This window comes from Hemiscyllium ocellatum, chromosome 11, assembly GCF_020745735.1.
Source record: "Hemiscyllium ocellatum isolate sHemOce1 chromosome 11, sHemOce1.pat.X.cur, whole genome shotgun sequence".
NCBI classification, from domain to species: Eukaryota; Metazoa; Chordata; class Chondrichthyes; order Orectolobiformes; family Hemiscylliidae; genus Hemiscyllium; species Hemiscyllium ocellatum.
Window position 1 is genome coordinate 55091177 of NC_083411.1, and position 16968 is coordinate 55108144.

Sequence of the window (16968 nt, forward strand, 5' to 3'; positions counted from 1 at the left end):
ACTTACAACCTGAACCACAACCTGAGCTACTAACCTTCTCAAAAATTGCAAATGTCCATCTGTCCTAATCCCATTTCCCTGCACTTGGCCCATATCCTTCTAATTCTTTCCTATCCATCTATTTGTCCAAATGGCTTTTAAATGTTGTTAATATACCCACTTCCACTGGCAGCTCATTCCATATGCATACCACTCTTCTTATGAAAAAGGTTGTCCTTCAGTTTTATTCCCTTTTATTCTTTTCCTCTAACCTTAAACTGATGCCCTTTGGTCCTCAATTCCCCAATTCTGTGAAAAGACAGAGCATTCACCCTACCTATGCCCCTTATCATCTTATACACCTCTATAAGATCCTCCCTCAGTCTCCTACACTCTAAAAAAAAAGGTCCTAGCTTGTCCAAGCTCTCCCTATAACTCAGACCATTGAGTCCAAGCAACATCCTTGTAAATTTCTACTGCACTCTTTCCAGTTTAATAACATATTTCCAATAACAAAGTGACCAAAACTGAACACAATACTTCAAGCGCGGCATCACGAATGTCCTGTTTAACTGCAACATAACTCCCCAATTTCTATACTCATTGGCCAGACTGATGAAGGCCAGTGTGCCAAAAAGCCTTCTTCACTGCCCTATCTACCTGTGACTCCACTTTCAGTAAACTGGGAATCCCTGAACTCTAAGATCCTTCTGTTCCACTCACTCCTTACAGCCTTACCATTCACCATGAAACTCCTACCTTGATTTGATTTTCCAAAATGCAAGACCTCACGCTTATCTATATTAAGTTCCACTTGCCATTTCTCGGACCACTCCCAGCTGATCAAGGTCCTGTTGCAATTTATGATAACCTTCCTCACTCTCCATTATACCACCTATTTTAGCGTCGTTAGCAAAGTTACTAATCACGCTTTGAACATTCTCATCCAAATCATTCATATAGATAACAAACAGTAATGGGCCAAGCACCAACCTCTGAAGCATTCCACTTGTTGCAGTCCAACAAGCAGCTTTCCGTTATTACCCACTGCTTTCTACCATCAAGCCAATTGTGGATCCAATGTGCCAGCTCCAACTGGATTACATGCGATCTAGCCTTTCAGAGCAGCCTACCATGTGGAATCTTATCAAAGGCCATACTGAAATCCATTTTGACTATGTCTACCGCCCCACCCTCAATCACCTTCCTGGTCACTTCACCAAAGGTTGCTAACAAATTTGTGAGGCATAGTCTCTCATTCACAAAACCATGCTGACTACTCCTAAACAAACCGTTTTTCCAAACGCATGTACACCTTACCCCGTAGAATCTTCTCAAGCAACTTACCTACCATACATGTTAGGCTTACTGATCTATTGTACCCCAGCTTTTCTTTACAGCCCTTCTTGAATAAGGGCACACCATTCCTCCTCACAGAATTAGCTGGTAGACAAAATCAATCTTATCTAGTTGCCAGTTGGCATTGCAATTTCTGTTGTTGTTTGTATTTCCAGAGGATTATGTGCGCACGTGATGGATGAGTATAAGCTGTACTTTAATTCCAAGAACCTTAATTTGGATAGATATGTTTCGAAATTATTGAAATGTAAAATTCTTGAGTCATTCAACTTCAAATGTCGCATTTTCATTGCATTTGCAACAAAAATTCTGAACAATAAGGCTGAGATTTTCAGGATTCCAGATATGCTGTCATCAGTTATGTATTTTAGAAGGGATTGAAATGGATGTTTATCTAAGAAATAATTTACTAATAAAGCCAATAGTCTGAGATTTTACTGGCCTGTCCCAGTATCATACCAAAGGCAAAGGAGCTGCTCCGAATCCTATGTAAACAGCAAACTACTCAATGAGGCAGCATGTCTTAACAGCAAGGCGAGAACATCGAGGACATTACCTTTCACTGTGAATGAAAACAAGAAAGGTATCCACTTATAGTCTTTTGCATAAACGTAAGACATCTCTAAGCACCTTACAGATAATTTATAAGGGGAGGAAACGGCCTGGTGGTATTATTGCTGAACTGTTAATCCAGAGATCAAGATAATGTTCTGGGAACCAGGGTTCGATTCCTGTCATAACAGATGGCAAAATTTGAATTCAATACAAATCTGGAATGAAGAATTTAATGATAACTCATAAAAAGGTTAACTCTTTATTTTTTACAGTTGGAAAAGACCATTTCAATTAGTTCTTGTATAACGGACTATAATTGCTGTTTCTTGTCCTTTTTTGTGTGCAATAAACTGGCTTATTTATAAGATAGAGTAAATGATAGCATCTTACATTGAGTTTGAAAGTGATGTAGTTCAATCAAAAATGATTATATTAAATATAAACAAAGGGATTTAATAAACGGTGAAGATAAAGATTAGTTATGGGTGGATTACGACCCAAAATGAAAGGTACGACAGTAGACATTTAATGGTTAACACTGAAAGACAAACAAAGATGATGGAATACCACAGGTCACAACAGCATATGTTTTTGGTGGGGATAGATATTATATGGAACTGTAGGCTAATGCACAACATTCCTGTACACTCCCTGACCTCATTCCCAAAGCATGGAGCATTGGTGGGTGTTAAAGTCAGTAACTCTCTCATCATACACAAATAATTAATGGTCAAATGATTTGTTAAAGACTCAGTTGACCACAGTATTACACTGCGCACACCATCAAACAGTTGGTGGAGGTAGGAGCGTGATTCCTTTCTTATAACAATCAAGTTGTCTGGTATCATCACTGGGTGGGATGTTCTTCATGGTGTTTCATAAGTGCCCACCTGTAGTGCTTTAAGGCTCGCTTTGGATTCTGAGCTCACTGCTGATTCTGCCTGGATGAGGTGGGAGGCATACCAGCTAATTTCACTCTCTGTAATTAGCAATGAAAATACATTCTTTTAAAGCACAGAAACCTCCCAAGTATAGTGTTCCAACTGCGGGTAACAAAACAAATCTAAGATCATAATGGATCAAAGGAAGACACCTGTAAAGTGTCAAAAAGAAAGTAAATAAAAGATTCAGAGCATTTTAGTAAAGGAGAACCAAGGAAAACATTGATAAAATGGACTATGAAACTAAACGAGTGAGAAACAAAAGCAGAGTGTAAATGTTTTTGTATACATGTAAAAAGGAATAGAACAGCAAAAGCAAACGTAAATCCATTAGAAGCAGACACAATTCCAGCCCACTTAGAAAATATGATTGGATTTGGAAGAGTCTACATGGATTTAGAAAAAGAAAATCATCTTTGACAAACCTGGGAGAGTTTAAGGATCTAAATAATATATTAAATAAGAACCGATAGATGTTGTCGGTTTAGATTTTCAGAATGTTTTCAAAAAGGTTCCACACTGGAGTGAAAAAAATTAGAGCACATGGGAGTTGGGGGAGGAATATATTAGCATGGATTGAGAACTGATTAATGGACATGAAAGAGTATAAGAACAACTGATTCAATTTTAGTTTAGTAAGCTTCAACTAGTGTGGTTCCAAAGGGGTCAGTGTTTAGGCTCCAGCTATTTATAATCTGTAGGAATGATTTGAAGAAAAACAAAATACTGCAGAGGCTGGGAATCTTAAAGAAACAAACAGAACACTCGAGAAACTCAGCAGGCCTGGTAGCATCCGTGCAGAAAGAAAGAGTTAACATTTTGAGTTCATTATGACTCTTCAGTCAGGGTTCAACATCATATTTCCAAATTTGCAGATGGAGTTTAGAAGAATGATAGGTGATCTAATGCCATCATACAAAATCTTGCAGGGATTGACATGGTCAACGCAGGAGGAAGGTTTCCTATATTACAATAAAGGGTGAGTCATTTTGGACTGTAATTTTTTGGAATTTCATCAATCAATCAAAAATAGGGGCAGTGAATATTCAGAAATCTTTGCCCCAAACGACAATGAAAACTCAATAGTTGAGCTTGCCCAAGGCTGAAACTGATTTATGCCTATAAATCAAGGGACACGAGATTATTACAGGAAACTGTTGTTTTACTTAAATCTCATTGCAAAGCTATCTGTTTGAAAATAGTACACAAACATGCTTACATTATGAACGTGGAGTAACAAAGGTCTTTCACCAGTTTGGATAACAAGGAGACTCCCCTGTTCCATTAACATCTCCTTAAGATAATTATACTGGAAAAGGTCTTCACTAATTCACTCACTCAAGTTTCACAGGTTCTTGCAGATCCCAGCAGAATCACCTACAACATCATTTTCACAAATAGGTTCTGTCAAATTCAGAAGTCAACAAACGGATCTCTCCAGCATCTCCACTCTGTCTACCTCAATTAATGACATCAACTCATACAGTGTTACAGCATAGGAAGATGCTCTTCAACCTATTGTTTCTGTACCAGTTATCAAGAACTGATCTACTCTAATCCCATTTCCCAGCACTTAGCCTTGTATCCTTTGGTGTTTCAAGTGATGATCTAGACTGTTTTTAAATGCTGTAGTGGTTCCTGCCTCTACCACTGTTTCAGAAAGTGAATTTGAAACAGTGAAAGGGGATATTCCACTCTTTTAATTGTGAACAACATCTCTGCAAGGCGATCTAACACCAACATCTGGTGAAGTAAATATAGTGACTATATTCATGGGTATAAAACACAATTGCTCATTTAAACTGTTGCCAAATCAAGACTAATCTGTAACATGGGCACAGCTTTCCACACTGCATCCGGTCCAAGGCTGGCAAACTGCCCAAAGGAAGTTTCCAGGAAAAACATTGGCATCCCAGTGACTGCCAGCATCAGAATGTAGGGAATAAGGAAAGCACCTGCAAAATATAGAAAAGGGAAAGTCAAATAAATTGCTTGAATATTAATGTCACCAGGTTTCATAACTAATAGTTCATTTCGTATTAATACTGGAATGAAATGTTGTTGACAGAAGAGTGTGGCTGCAGATTGTAGATTGCGCCTTTTTTGTGTTTAGATCCTGTGTACAATCAACATTCAGGGACCTATACAACAGTGTTGCTCCTAAAACCTTAGGTCAGCCACACCTGCTGATTTCTCCAACATTCTCTATTTGTTTTACACACCGAGCATGCGCGTTATTTTGCTTTTATTTAGCTTTGATAATTGTACTTGGCAGCCTCAGGATGACTGTCAGGAGGAAAATGCATGATTCCAATGGCCAGGAGGTTGGAAAGGGCCTCTTTATAGGATTGAAGCTTGAAATGAAAATACAATCAGTGCAGTCGAATGATGCTACTGACATTGATTCCATTTTCCTCAGGAGAGCTGTTTCTGTCATGCTTGTGGACGAGGGAAAAGAATCATGAATGTAGCAAAACAGTGTGACACCATAAGGCTTCCTGTAAGGAGGGCAATCTTTCCAGGAGTGTCAGAGAGATTCTCCAAGTTTAGGGTGATGCACCACATTCTCCATTTCGTCCTGGCCATTGGAGAGCTGCAAAGTTACCTCTGTGCACCATTTCCTGTCTTGGAAAGAGGAAGGGTCAGAAACTGGAAAGAGGAGATAGGGACAAGGTGACATTGACCCCATCGACATGGGTACGATGAGATTGTGAGGCTTTCCTTCAATGAACACAGACTTCCCCACCCTAACACACACCAATCATTCACCAGCATCACACTCATTTCAAACTCTTCCACCAGGAAATCCCTGCACCAAAATTAATCAATAAATAAAAACCACCAAAATCTTCACAAGCCAGCTTTACACCACTGAACTCTTCACCCTTGTGTGCAAGCCTTTACTGTCTTTCAGATATTGCCACCCAGCCCAATGTTACATTCCTGCCCTCATGACTGAAGCTTGACTGGTGCAATGTGCTGACTCTCACAGCAGGAAACTACAGATGGCCATGCATGGTATCTTCAAACGCCTACATGATTTGAGGACCTGATCTCAGACTGGAGCGGTACAACGACCTGGTGGTTAGAATAGAATCATTGAGTCATACAGCACAGATATAGACACTGCAGTCCAACTAGTCTATGCCAACCAGACATCCCAATCTGACCTAGTCCCATTAACGTCTGGCCCATATCCCTCCAAACCTTCCTCCTCATGTATCTGATATAAAAGTTGCCTTTCCAGTTTTGTAATTGTATCAGCCTTCACAACTTCCTCTGGCAGCTTGTTCCATAAAAGCACCTTCCTCTGCATGAAAACATTGCCCCTGGATTCCCTGTTAATTCTTTCCCCACTCCCTTTAAACCTTTGCCCTCTAGTTTTGGACATCTGCACCTTGGCTATTCACCCTATCCATGCCCCTCATGATTTTATAAACCACCCTAAGGTCACCCCGCAACTCCAATAATCTAGGGAAAAATGCCCAGCCTATTCATGATTTGGAGGAGCCAGAATTGGACTGGGGCAGACAAAGTTAAAAGTCATACAACACCAGGTTATAGTCCAACAGGTATTTGGAAGCACTAGCTTTCAAAGCGCTGCTTCTTCATCAGGTGGTTATGAATCAGGACCTATGACACAGAATGTATAGCAAAAAATTATAGTGACACAATGATATGTTGAACACACCTAGATTGTTAAGTTTTTCAGCTTTTTGAATGGGTTTGCTGGTTTCAATTCTTTAATATGTAAATCCCAGAACTTCTTTTCAGTCACATTCTCCAGATAACTTAAGGTTTTATCACAACAGGTGACATCGCAGCTCAGAGAACGCCTTGATTTCGCTGCACTTTGGATGCTGCCTGAACTGCTGTGCTCTTCCAGCACCACTGATCCAAAATCTAGTTTCCAATATCTGCAGTCATTGTTTTTACCACCTTATAGGTGTGAGGGTTTGAGTCTGTCTGTATCCCAATCTTGAGTAAAACTGGTTCTATTTCCAAAGAAGAATGTTTTTAAAAATTGTCCTCCTTCACACTCACCTGATGAATAAGCAGCGCTTTGAAAGCTAGTACTTCCAAATAAACCTGTTGGACTATAACCTAGTTTTGTGATTTTTAACTTTGTCCAGTCTATTCAGCTTCTCCCAATGGATCAAGCCCTCCAATCCCAGCAACATTTCTGTGTCCTCTCAAGTTTAACAATGCCTTTTCTATAGAAGAGTGACCAGAATTGGTTTCAGTACAGTATTACATAAGTGGTCTCACCACTGTCCAGACGAGTTTATCCTGACGATCAACAATGATAACTAGACGACCCTAAGTGGCCTGGCCAATGTTTTGGAGAGTCACAAAGTACATCCTAACTCCTATACTCAATGTACTGACCAATGAGGGTAAGTGTACCAAACGCCTCCTTCACAATCCTGTCTACCTGCGACTCTGAAGGAACTGTGAAGCTGCATCCCTCGGTCTCTGCTCAGCAGCACTCTGCAGGGCCCTACCATTAACTATATAAGCGCTGCCCTGTTTGCCCTCTCCAGTTTCCTTCCATTTGCCCACAAGCCTGTATCTTGACTTTGCTCTGAGCAATGTGTACAATCGCTACTTCACAACGGTTAGCAACCTCCGCCTCTAGGCACTTTCACTATCTTTTCCCTTCATTCTTATTCCCTTTTGTTCATAACATCAAAAACACCATTTTCCTGCGCCTTTCAGTGCTGCAGTTAGCTTTTTGACTCTCCTCGCAAGACTTCCGCCAACACATCCTGTTTGGACTACATTACCCACGGTGCCGTTAGCCATCCCTGCACTTGCGCAGTGCAGTCCAACGTTTGGTATTAGATGGACTGCCCGCGATGCCTCATGGGAGTTGTAGTTCTGACGTGCGTTCGCGCTCCGCAGCAGCTGGTGGCCAACGGCCAGGAGTTCGAATTGGAACGCGCGAGACCCAACGAACGACGGTCACGTGGTGCGGCTTGTGTTGTTGGAGTGCATCTGTAAATACCGGTGGGAATACACTCCCTCAATCAACATCCTCCTCATTATATAAACTACCCCGATCCTGTCCATCAATTACTTCCAGTGACGGCTCTCCCACAGTTAAATCTGGCCTTTACTGCCCTACCCCCATTGGAAAGTTACAGAGATAGCGGCTGGAATCCTTCTGCCTATCAACTATTCACACCGGGATTCCCAGTTTAGAGAGCGGCACCATCCGGGCTGTTCACACTGTGGGGAGGTTACAGCTTCTCCCCACGTCTGCAGGAGTTCCCGCTGGGTGCTCTGGTTTCCTCCCACAGTCTGAAGGTCTGCAGTTTAGATGCTGTCTGACCTGCTGCGCTTTTCCAGCAACACATTTTCAGCTCTGGTCTCCAGCATCTGCAGTCCTCACTTTCTCCAGGTCTGCAGTTTAGGTCGACTGGCCATGCTGAATTGTCCCTAGTCTTCAGGGATGTCCAGACCAAGTGGATAAGCCACGGGAAACGCAGGGATACAGGGATAAACAATGCAGAGATGATGGGCCGAATGGCCTCTATTTGCATTGGGGGGATTCTCTGATTCTTTGTGAGATGCATAATTTGACATGAGCAGTAGTAGTATGGACGATCATTAGTTGAATAGCGATGTTAAGTGCATACACTATATGGGTGGCACAGTGGTTAGCACTGCGCCAGGGACCTGGTTTCAATTCCCACTTCGGGCAACTGTCTGTGTGGAGTTTGCACATTCTCCCAGTGTCTGCATGGGTGTCCTCCGGGCGCTCCGGTTTCCTCCCATAGTCTAAAGATGTGCAGGTTAGGTGAATCGGCCTTGCTAAATTGCCCATAATGTTAGGTGCATTAGTCAGGGGTGAACGTAGGGAAATGGGTCTGGGTGAGTTGCTCTTTAGCAGGTCTGTTTCCACACTGTAGTGAATCTAATCTAATCATTTCAATTGGCAACAATACTTTCAATGCAGGATCTCAGCTACCCTTTCAAATTTACTGAAATGCTGTTGAGCACAAATAAGTTAGAGTTACTACAAAAGGTTCAGTGGAGCAGAAATGTTTGAAATTGAAGCCCTTTCTGAGATGCTGTCCTCAGTTCTCCTGTGTGCTCTCCAAAGGAAATCACAAGTGACACCACCTGAGACAGTAAAGTAATCTACCAGTCACTATTTGCATGTCTTGAAGTCAGCAGCAACTTCCATCTTGTCAAAAAGGTCAGTTATTTTTGTAGTGCCTGTTTGTGATTGTATGTTTTTGTTAAATTGCACACATACTGTTCTTATATTTGAAACTTGATCACAGTGCTAGTGTGGAGTAAGGGCGGATGGCATAACCGTTGGTGACCGCAGGTTAAAAATGCTCTCTGGTTCTTTGAATGTGATTTTTTTTTACACCATTTACTTGTTGTCTTTGTGCTTTTTTTCTCCCCTGTATTTTGGATTTCATGACAGTACCTCCTCCATTTCTGTAGGCCAGGTACGGGAATCTCCATACATTGCCCAAACCCACAGCAGAACCGATCACTGAGAGCAAGTAGTCAATCTTCGAGGACCAGTTACCTCGCTCCATATTCTCGTCACCTTCACGCACACGTTCACTGGTGGCAGCCTGGGGAAAAGAGAGGAAATGGCTGATTTAAAAACAGAAATTGTTGGAGAAACTCAGCAGGTCTTGGCAGCATACATGGAGAGAAAGCAGAGTTAATGTTTTGAGTCCAGTGACCTCTCTTCAGAACTGATAGTACCTAGGAAGAAACTGTACGAAAGCTGATGACGGAAATGAGCTAACCAAGCCCAAAGGGAGAGAAAGAAAGTTAGACAAAGGAATGGTTGATAGTATGGCAGGAAAGGGGGAAAAACTGATAGGGACAATGAGTAAATGAAATTTGATTGAAGCAGCGAGGTCATAATCGGACCTACAGTAGGTAAAGGACGTTGTTAGTAGAAAGTGAGGACTGCAGATGCTGGAGATTAGAGTCAAGAGTGTGGTGCTGGGAAAGCACAGCAAGTCAGGGAGCATCTGAGGACCAGGAGAATCAACATTTTGGACAAAAGCCCAAACCTGAATTGAAGCTTTGGGCAGATTCCTGATGAAGGGCTTTTGCCCAAAACGTCGATTCTCCAGCTCCTCTGATGCTGCCCGAGCTGCTGTGCTGTTCCAGCCCCACACTGAAGGATCTTGTTAGCTCAGCTGGCTGGCTGGATGGTTTGCAATGCAAATAGATGGCCACAGCATGAATTCAATTTGTGCACTGTCTGAATGTGGGAGAATTGTTAGATTCATTGCAGCTATTTTGTCACATATTAAAAGCCTGGAAACCATTTTAAATTTCATCTTAGTGCTTGCTTGCTCAAAGTCTGTGTTTTCCCATGCCCGGCTAAGGCAGTTGGCCTTGCAACTGTACTGATACCTGATAAATTCTTCTCTTTGGATGGAGCTATTCTTCTCTTTGCAATGACCTATTTGTCTACTAACGCCTGCTTATCATTTACTAACTGACACTGTCCAGACATTACGTGACTGAAGCAAGGTGCCCAGCTTGCTAATTATCCTGCAATTAACAGTTTGCTAATTGTTAATCAGTTATGGCCTATATAATCACTTTTATGTGGCTGTTCTTCCCCTGAGGGAGAAAGTGAGGACTGTAGATCAGAGCTGACAATGTGTCGCTGGAAAAGCGCAGCAGCCAAGGAGCAGGAGAATCGATGTTTCGGGCATGAGCCCTTCTTCAGGAATGGCTCATGCCCGAAACGTCGATTCTCCTGCTCCTTGGATGCTGCCTGACCTACCGTTCTTTGTTGCAGACATTTTGTCCCCTGTCTGGGTGATATCGTCAGTGCTTGGGAGCCTCCTGTAAAGTGCTTCTTTCCTCCGGCATTTGTAGTGGTTTGAGTCTGGTGCTTCCGGTTGTTAGTTCCAGCTGTCCGTTGCAGTGGTTGGTATATTGGGTCCAGGTCGATGTGCTTATTGATTGAATCTGTGGATGAGTGCCAAGCCTGTAGGAATTCCCTGGCTGTTCTCTGTTTGGCTTGTCCTATAATAGTAGTACACATAGACAAGGAAGAAAGCATGGTCTCATCCGATGTAACGGCACTGTTCACCTCTATCGACAAAACTCTAGCCAGAGAAACAATGACCAACCTGCTGAACATACAGAACAGACAACAGGACATTGAACCTATCGACAAAGATGGCATACTCAAACTACTGGACCTGTGCCTCACAACACACTTTACATTCAACAACCAAATATATGAACAAATCAATGGCACACCCATGGGCTCACCCATCTCTAGACTCATAGCAGAAGCTATAATGCAAAGATTAGAACAAACCGCATATTAACCCAAACTCTGGGTCAGATATGTGGATGACACCTTTGTAATCATTAAAAACACAGAAATAGAGAACACACACCGGATCATCAACGCCACACTCACAGGAATCTGATTCACGAGAGAGGAAGAAAAGGACAACTAACTCCCATTCCTAGATGTGATGGTACAGAGAACACCAAACGGAGAATTCACCACAAAGTATACAGGAAAGCCACACACACCGACCAAGTCCTGAACTACGAAAGCAACCACCCCAACACACACAAAGATGTTGCATCAAGACACTATTCAAAAGGGCCACAACACACTGCAGTACACCAGAACTGCAAAAAGAGGAAGAAGAACACCTATACAATGTATTCGGCAAAAACAGATACCCGCGCAACTTCATCAACAGATGCCTGAGGGAAAGACAACAGAATGAGGACATGCAGCAACCTAAAGGACTAGCCACACTACCATCAAAACATTTCCGAACTGACAGCCAGACTACTGCGACCACTAAGACTCATAACAGCACACAAACCAACAGCCACTCTACGATAGTGTACAAACTCCTATGCAAGGGCTGCACAAAACACTACATAGGACAAACAGGAAGACGGCTAACGATCCGCATCCATGAACACCAACTAGCCACAAAACAACATGACCAGCTATTCTTAGTAGCCACGCGCGCAGATGACAAGCAACATGAATTTGACTGGGACAACACTGCTGTTATAGTTCAAGCCAAACAGAGAACAGCCAGGGAATTCCTAAAGGCATGGCACTCATCCACAGATTCAATCAACAAGCACATCAACCTGGACCCAATATACCGACCACTGCAGCTGGAACTGATAACCGGAAACGGCAGATTGAAACCACTACAAATGCCGGAGGAAAGATCACAGAAGCACTTCACAGGAGGCTCCTAAGCACTGAGGATGTCAGCTAGACAGGGAACGAAACGTCTGCAACGCAAATTCCCAGCTCGGCAAATAGAACCACAACATAAACATGACTGGCCAAGAGTGTGTTTATACAGGATCCAGACAACAATCACTGAAGCAGTATGGTTTTCAAAACAGGCAGAAGAAGAGGTCAGGAAGGTAATAGTTTTCTGCAACAAGGGATACGGAGACCAGTAGCTTCCACTATCAACTCACCTATTCGACCAGTTACGAAACCAGACAGTAGCTGGCAAATAGCGGTAGATAACTGGACATTGAACAAGGCCACCCTGTCTACAGCCCCCACCATAGCAACTAACCCAGAGATCGTAGTCAAGCAAAGTGAGGATGCGCAATGGGTCACAGTTTTGGACATAAGTAATGTGTTTTGGTCAACTCACTGGAGAATGAATGCCGATATAAACCCACATTTACTTTCCAAGGCCAGCAATATACTTGGACTGCCCTGCTTCAGTGATTTCCTAACTCCCCGTCCATAATGTCTAAGTGAAGGGTTAAAAGAATTCTGGAAACCTTAATGTCTGGTGCAGTATGTAGACGACTTGCTTTTTCAAACTGAAACTAAAAAGGAACGTTATCAGCTGTTAAGTGAATTACTGCAATTGTGGCATGAGTTGGGTCTGAAAGTGAACCCTAAGAGAGCGCAGATATGAAGTAGGACATTACTTATCTGGGAATGATTCTGTCACTGAGAAAACAAGAAATGGACAAATGAAAGGTAGAGGCAATTGGCAGATTCCTTGTTCTGTGGGATGTCAAAGGTTGAGATCCTTCCCAAGCTTAGCGGGGCATTAAAGGGACCACATTGACCAATAAGGTAGCCCCACTGATGGAGTTATTAAAAAAGAATGTGGTGTGCAAATGGAAGAAGACATTGCAGCTCTAAAGCAAGCACTAGCTGCCGCGCCCGTTCTGAAAACCCCAAATCCAACTGTTAAAAATCACACAATGCCAGGTTATAGTTCAACAGGTTTAATTGGTAGCACTAGCTTTAGGAGCGCTGCTCCTTCATCAGGTGGTCATGGTATATAAGATTGTATGATACAGAATTTATGGCAAAAAGTTTACAATGTTATGTAACTGAAATTATATATCGAAAAAGACCTGGATTGTTGGTTAAGTCTCTCATCTGTTAGAGTGACCCCTTTGGTTTCAGTTCTTTCATATGAAAAATCGCAAAACATTTTTTAAAAATGTACATTCTCAAGTGAACTTTAACAATTGGTGCCTGTCAGCCAAGATAATATATCGAAGGTGTGAGTTCCCCTGTGTGATACTATCTGTGCCACAATGTTTAGACTGATTTTAATCTAAACAAATGAATTTATCGGATCTAATATGGATTCATGCAGTTTTTGAGTGAAGGAAAATGTATGTCTGCAGGTACAAATTCACCCCACAAACTTTTATATGTGTGGAGGGAGGGTGGGGTTGGGGGCGGAGGGTAGTGATGGTGATGGTGGTTGTGGTTGTGAGTGTCTGTGTGAGAGTGTATACATGGGTGTAACTGTGAAGTGTGTGTGTGTGTGGAAAGTGCAATGAGGCTGATATTCAAGTTCAGTACCCATTGGGATGGCCACAACTGGGACCTTGGGTTCATGGCACACTGCAGGTAACCCCATTGCACTACACACACACCTATAAGTTTGTGGGGTGAATAAGAAGATGACTGTTGGATATGGAGCCAGTCAAAACTCCAGAGACTGACCATCACAGAAGTAAACCCTACGTCAAGACCACCGGTGCCAACATTGAGAGTGTGAGGCGTCAGACCTTGTCGTCGTTAGGAGCTATACTGCTTGGGTATTAGCTTTTATATTTTGTGACTACTCAGAGAGTGTCAGAAGACTCTAGTGAGTGTACAAGTATGTTCTATGCCAACAAATGTTTTAGCTACACACATGTATTGACGAACAACATTAATAAAGTGACTTGTGAGTTATGAGAGAATTGATTCTTGTCCTCTCTGTACAAGCCAATAACCAGAGCTGGCGAACACTGGGCTCCATCAGCCAGCACAGGGCTCATACACACCATCCACCACCTCAGATACACACAGCTCAGTGAGACCAATAAGGGAAGGTGTTAGCTTCTGGCCTAATGAATCACACATCACAAATGATCAAGGGGATTATTGGTCAGAGGGACAGTAGTGAAAGGGCCCCATGAGAGGGTCCAGGCCTTTCCAGGCTCTGCTCAGTCAGTGTAGATGCATGTAGCAATTTCGGGCAACACAGAAGCAGGGAGCAAGCAGTGGAACCTGGGAAAAGCAGCTAAAATGTACAGAGCAGCCACCTTTTTCTGAAAGCTTGACATGATTTCCCAGCAGGCTCAGCTGGCTGCTATCTCTGTGCCTGTACAAAAGAGAGCCCAGCCCCCAAGGTGTTCTGGCAGGAATCGGCCAGACACCTACGTGTATTGGAGGGGGGAAGTGGCCACTATGCAGGCCTGATAAGCCAACAAAGCCTGGAGTCACGATGTCTGGGCTAGGGTCAGGAGAACAGAAGAGAGCCATTAGCACCTCCGTGTTAGCAAACGGAGAGATTATGAAACAATGGACACTGCCACGGAGGTCATTTCACCTGCACAGTAGGGAGGTGTAAAACACATCGGACATTGCCAGTGCCCTGGGGGCATTTCCAGACTATAACTGCAGAGGTACCTGGGCTCTCTCGGGGGGGCTCTCCTGACTGCTGGGACAGATCTCTCTCTCCCTCTCTCTTCGCTGGCTGCTGGGACAGGTCTGCTGTTCACCCTCGCACTCAATTTCAAGCCTGGCTGTAAGTTTCTTACCCAGAAGCGTGGCGTTTTCCGAGAACCATATCAGTGGTTGAGGCTTTGTGGGAAAGGGGGTTCTCCACTGTCATAGTTATAAGCATTGCTAACTTGTGTAAAGTAAGGCCTTACGTTGTGTGCGTTAGCATCTTGTTCCCATAGTCATAGTAAACTGTATTGTGTCTAATGTTTGTCTTTCTTACGGGTTCTGGTGGGTGTTGATAATAAAATGGTGTTGGACTGTCGCTCTGCGTCTTGTTTGCTCCATTGCACCCTCACCACGGACCTCTGGTAAAGTCACGGTGTTTCAAAGGCCTTGCCATAATTCCGGAGTCAAGAATCTAGGGTTTTTCCTGGGACACCTCGAAGCCGTCCACTCAGGACTGGGTCTGGTCAGGCATAAACAGCCCAGTCCTTTTCTCTCTTCCGGGGAAACTGCCCGAGTGGGTAGACAACGGGGTGGCCATTAAACCACTGACGGAAGCGAGAATCGCCTGAGTATTGGTGGCAGTGGGTTACCTGGGTGATATAAGGGTCAGACTTGCTGTGCAGCCTGCAGCAGTTTTGACTCAGCGCTCGCCCCAGAGGGAATCCCATAGTGTGGGATTTCCCCGGTTCCTAGAACCAGCTGGTGCGAGACACGCGCAGGTGGCCACCCTGTCAGATACCGACTCAGCGCGGAGTAAAGCAGGAACAGGACCCGCTACAATGGCGAGCCAGGTAGGACTCCGGTGGCCTGGTCTAGGTGACTTTACAGAGGGGGTGAGGGAACAAAGCAAAATGGACGAAAGGATAGCCACATACGTGTGGAAGAAAGTGAATCTGGCAAAAGCATGGGTGGTAGAAGTAGCTAATGCAGACCAGCCAGTCCAGGCGGCTGCTGCATGGACAGACAGTAAGAAATATGACAAAACTGTGGAGAAGGCAATATGGCTAGCCTGTCTTGTGCAGCAGGTGAGCAAGTTGGAACAACAAGTCATGGAGCTGGAGGGAGAATTAAAGCAGTTAAGGGCTAGCACTGAGGAGTTAGAGCAGGTCCGTTACGATAGCTTACAGGCAAGGGAAGCTCACAGGTGCGAGATAGAGTTCCTCCGATGCCAGGTTGTGGAGGCAAAGGGGAGTGAACGGGAAGCCCGAGAGAAGCTAGCCCAGGGTACAGTGCAGTACAGGGAGCTTGAGGGTAAGTTCCAGGACATTCAGGCAGCGTACAGAGTTAATTGCGCTGAAGCTAGTCGTGGGGGCCACGCAGCGTGCGAGGCACGCATTAAGCAGCTGGAGGGGGCTCTGGCCCAGTTTAGGGGACAGGTACACCTGGTGGGGCCAGGGGGGTCCCTCGGGGGCAGAGGGCCACTCGCAGCGGATGATTCTCCCCAAGCGGGAGGGAACAGACCGCCTCCTGAGGCGCTGGCAAGGAGTCCGGGTCAGCAGGTGGGGTCTGAGGCGTCCGGTGAGGGACGGGTTCAGTGGGGATCAGTGGAGTATCCCCAGGTAGGAGTATCTCCCATATGGGCAGTACACCCCGGGGTGGTGGGGCTGCAGGACGTGGGAGGGAGACAGGCTGCCGGTGAAGCAGGGGAGCAGGAGCTCCGGGGGCAGATGTGCCCAGTTACACAGAGAAAATATGGTCCCCCAGTGAATAGGGACACACGGGGGCCGGTGGAGAGTGACATTGTGGTCCCTCACGGGGCACATGCACTCAGGGGTATGGTGGCCCACATCCCAAAGTTAACAAAGGGAGGGCAGCCATCACTACATTTTGCGGAGGTGCAGCAAGCTGCAGACATTTACGATTGCGACGAGCCTGAAAGGGTTAAAATGCTGCTGATGACCCTGGACAGTTACCTATGTAGAGCAGTGACCTCCAGGGAAGGGGGAAGACCTACCACATGGGGGGCTGCCCAGGCAGCAGTACTGGAGGCTATGGGACTGGACCAGGGGAGTCCATTCATCAGAGTCGGGGAAATTAAGCAGCAGCCAGCAGAGTCCCCGAGCATGTTCGCAGACAGGCTGTGGACAGTATATGAAGGGGCATGTGGAAGCCCGCTAGATAGGAGGCACTTGGGGGAAAGAACAG

The 16968-nt window shown here is 44.5% G+C and overlaps 1 protein-coding gene across 1 annotated transcript in view; it reads right to left on the bottom strand.

Annotated features, from left to right (window-relative positions):
* Nucleotides 1–15491, bottom strand: part of LOC132820007 (sodium- and chloride-dependent neutral and basic amino acid transporter B(0+)-like) — a 110247-nt gene extending 94756 nt beyond the window's left edge. The window contains exons 1-4 of the mRNA XM_060831934.1: nucleotides 15414–15491; nucleotides 14782–14955; nucleotides 9280–9433; nucleotides 7721–7832 (exon numbers count right to left, since the gene is read on the bottom strand). Of these exons, the coding sequence (XP_060687917.1) occupies nucleotides 7721–7832; nucleotides 9280–9433; nucleotides 14782–14955; nucleotides 15414–15491 (518 nt within the window). The remainder of the gene's footprint in view (nucleotides 1–7720; nucleotides 7833–9279; nucleotides 9434–14781; nucleotides 14956–15413) is intronic.
* Nucleotides 15492–16968: the final 1477 nt, after the last annotated feature.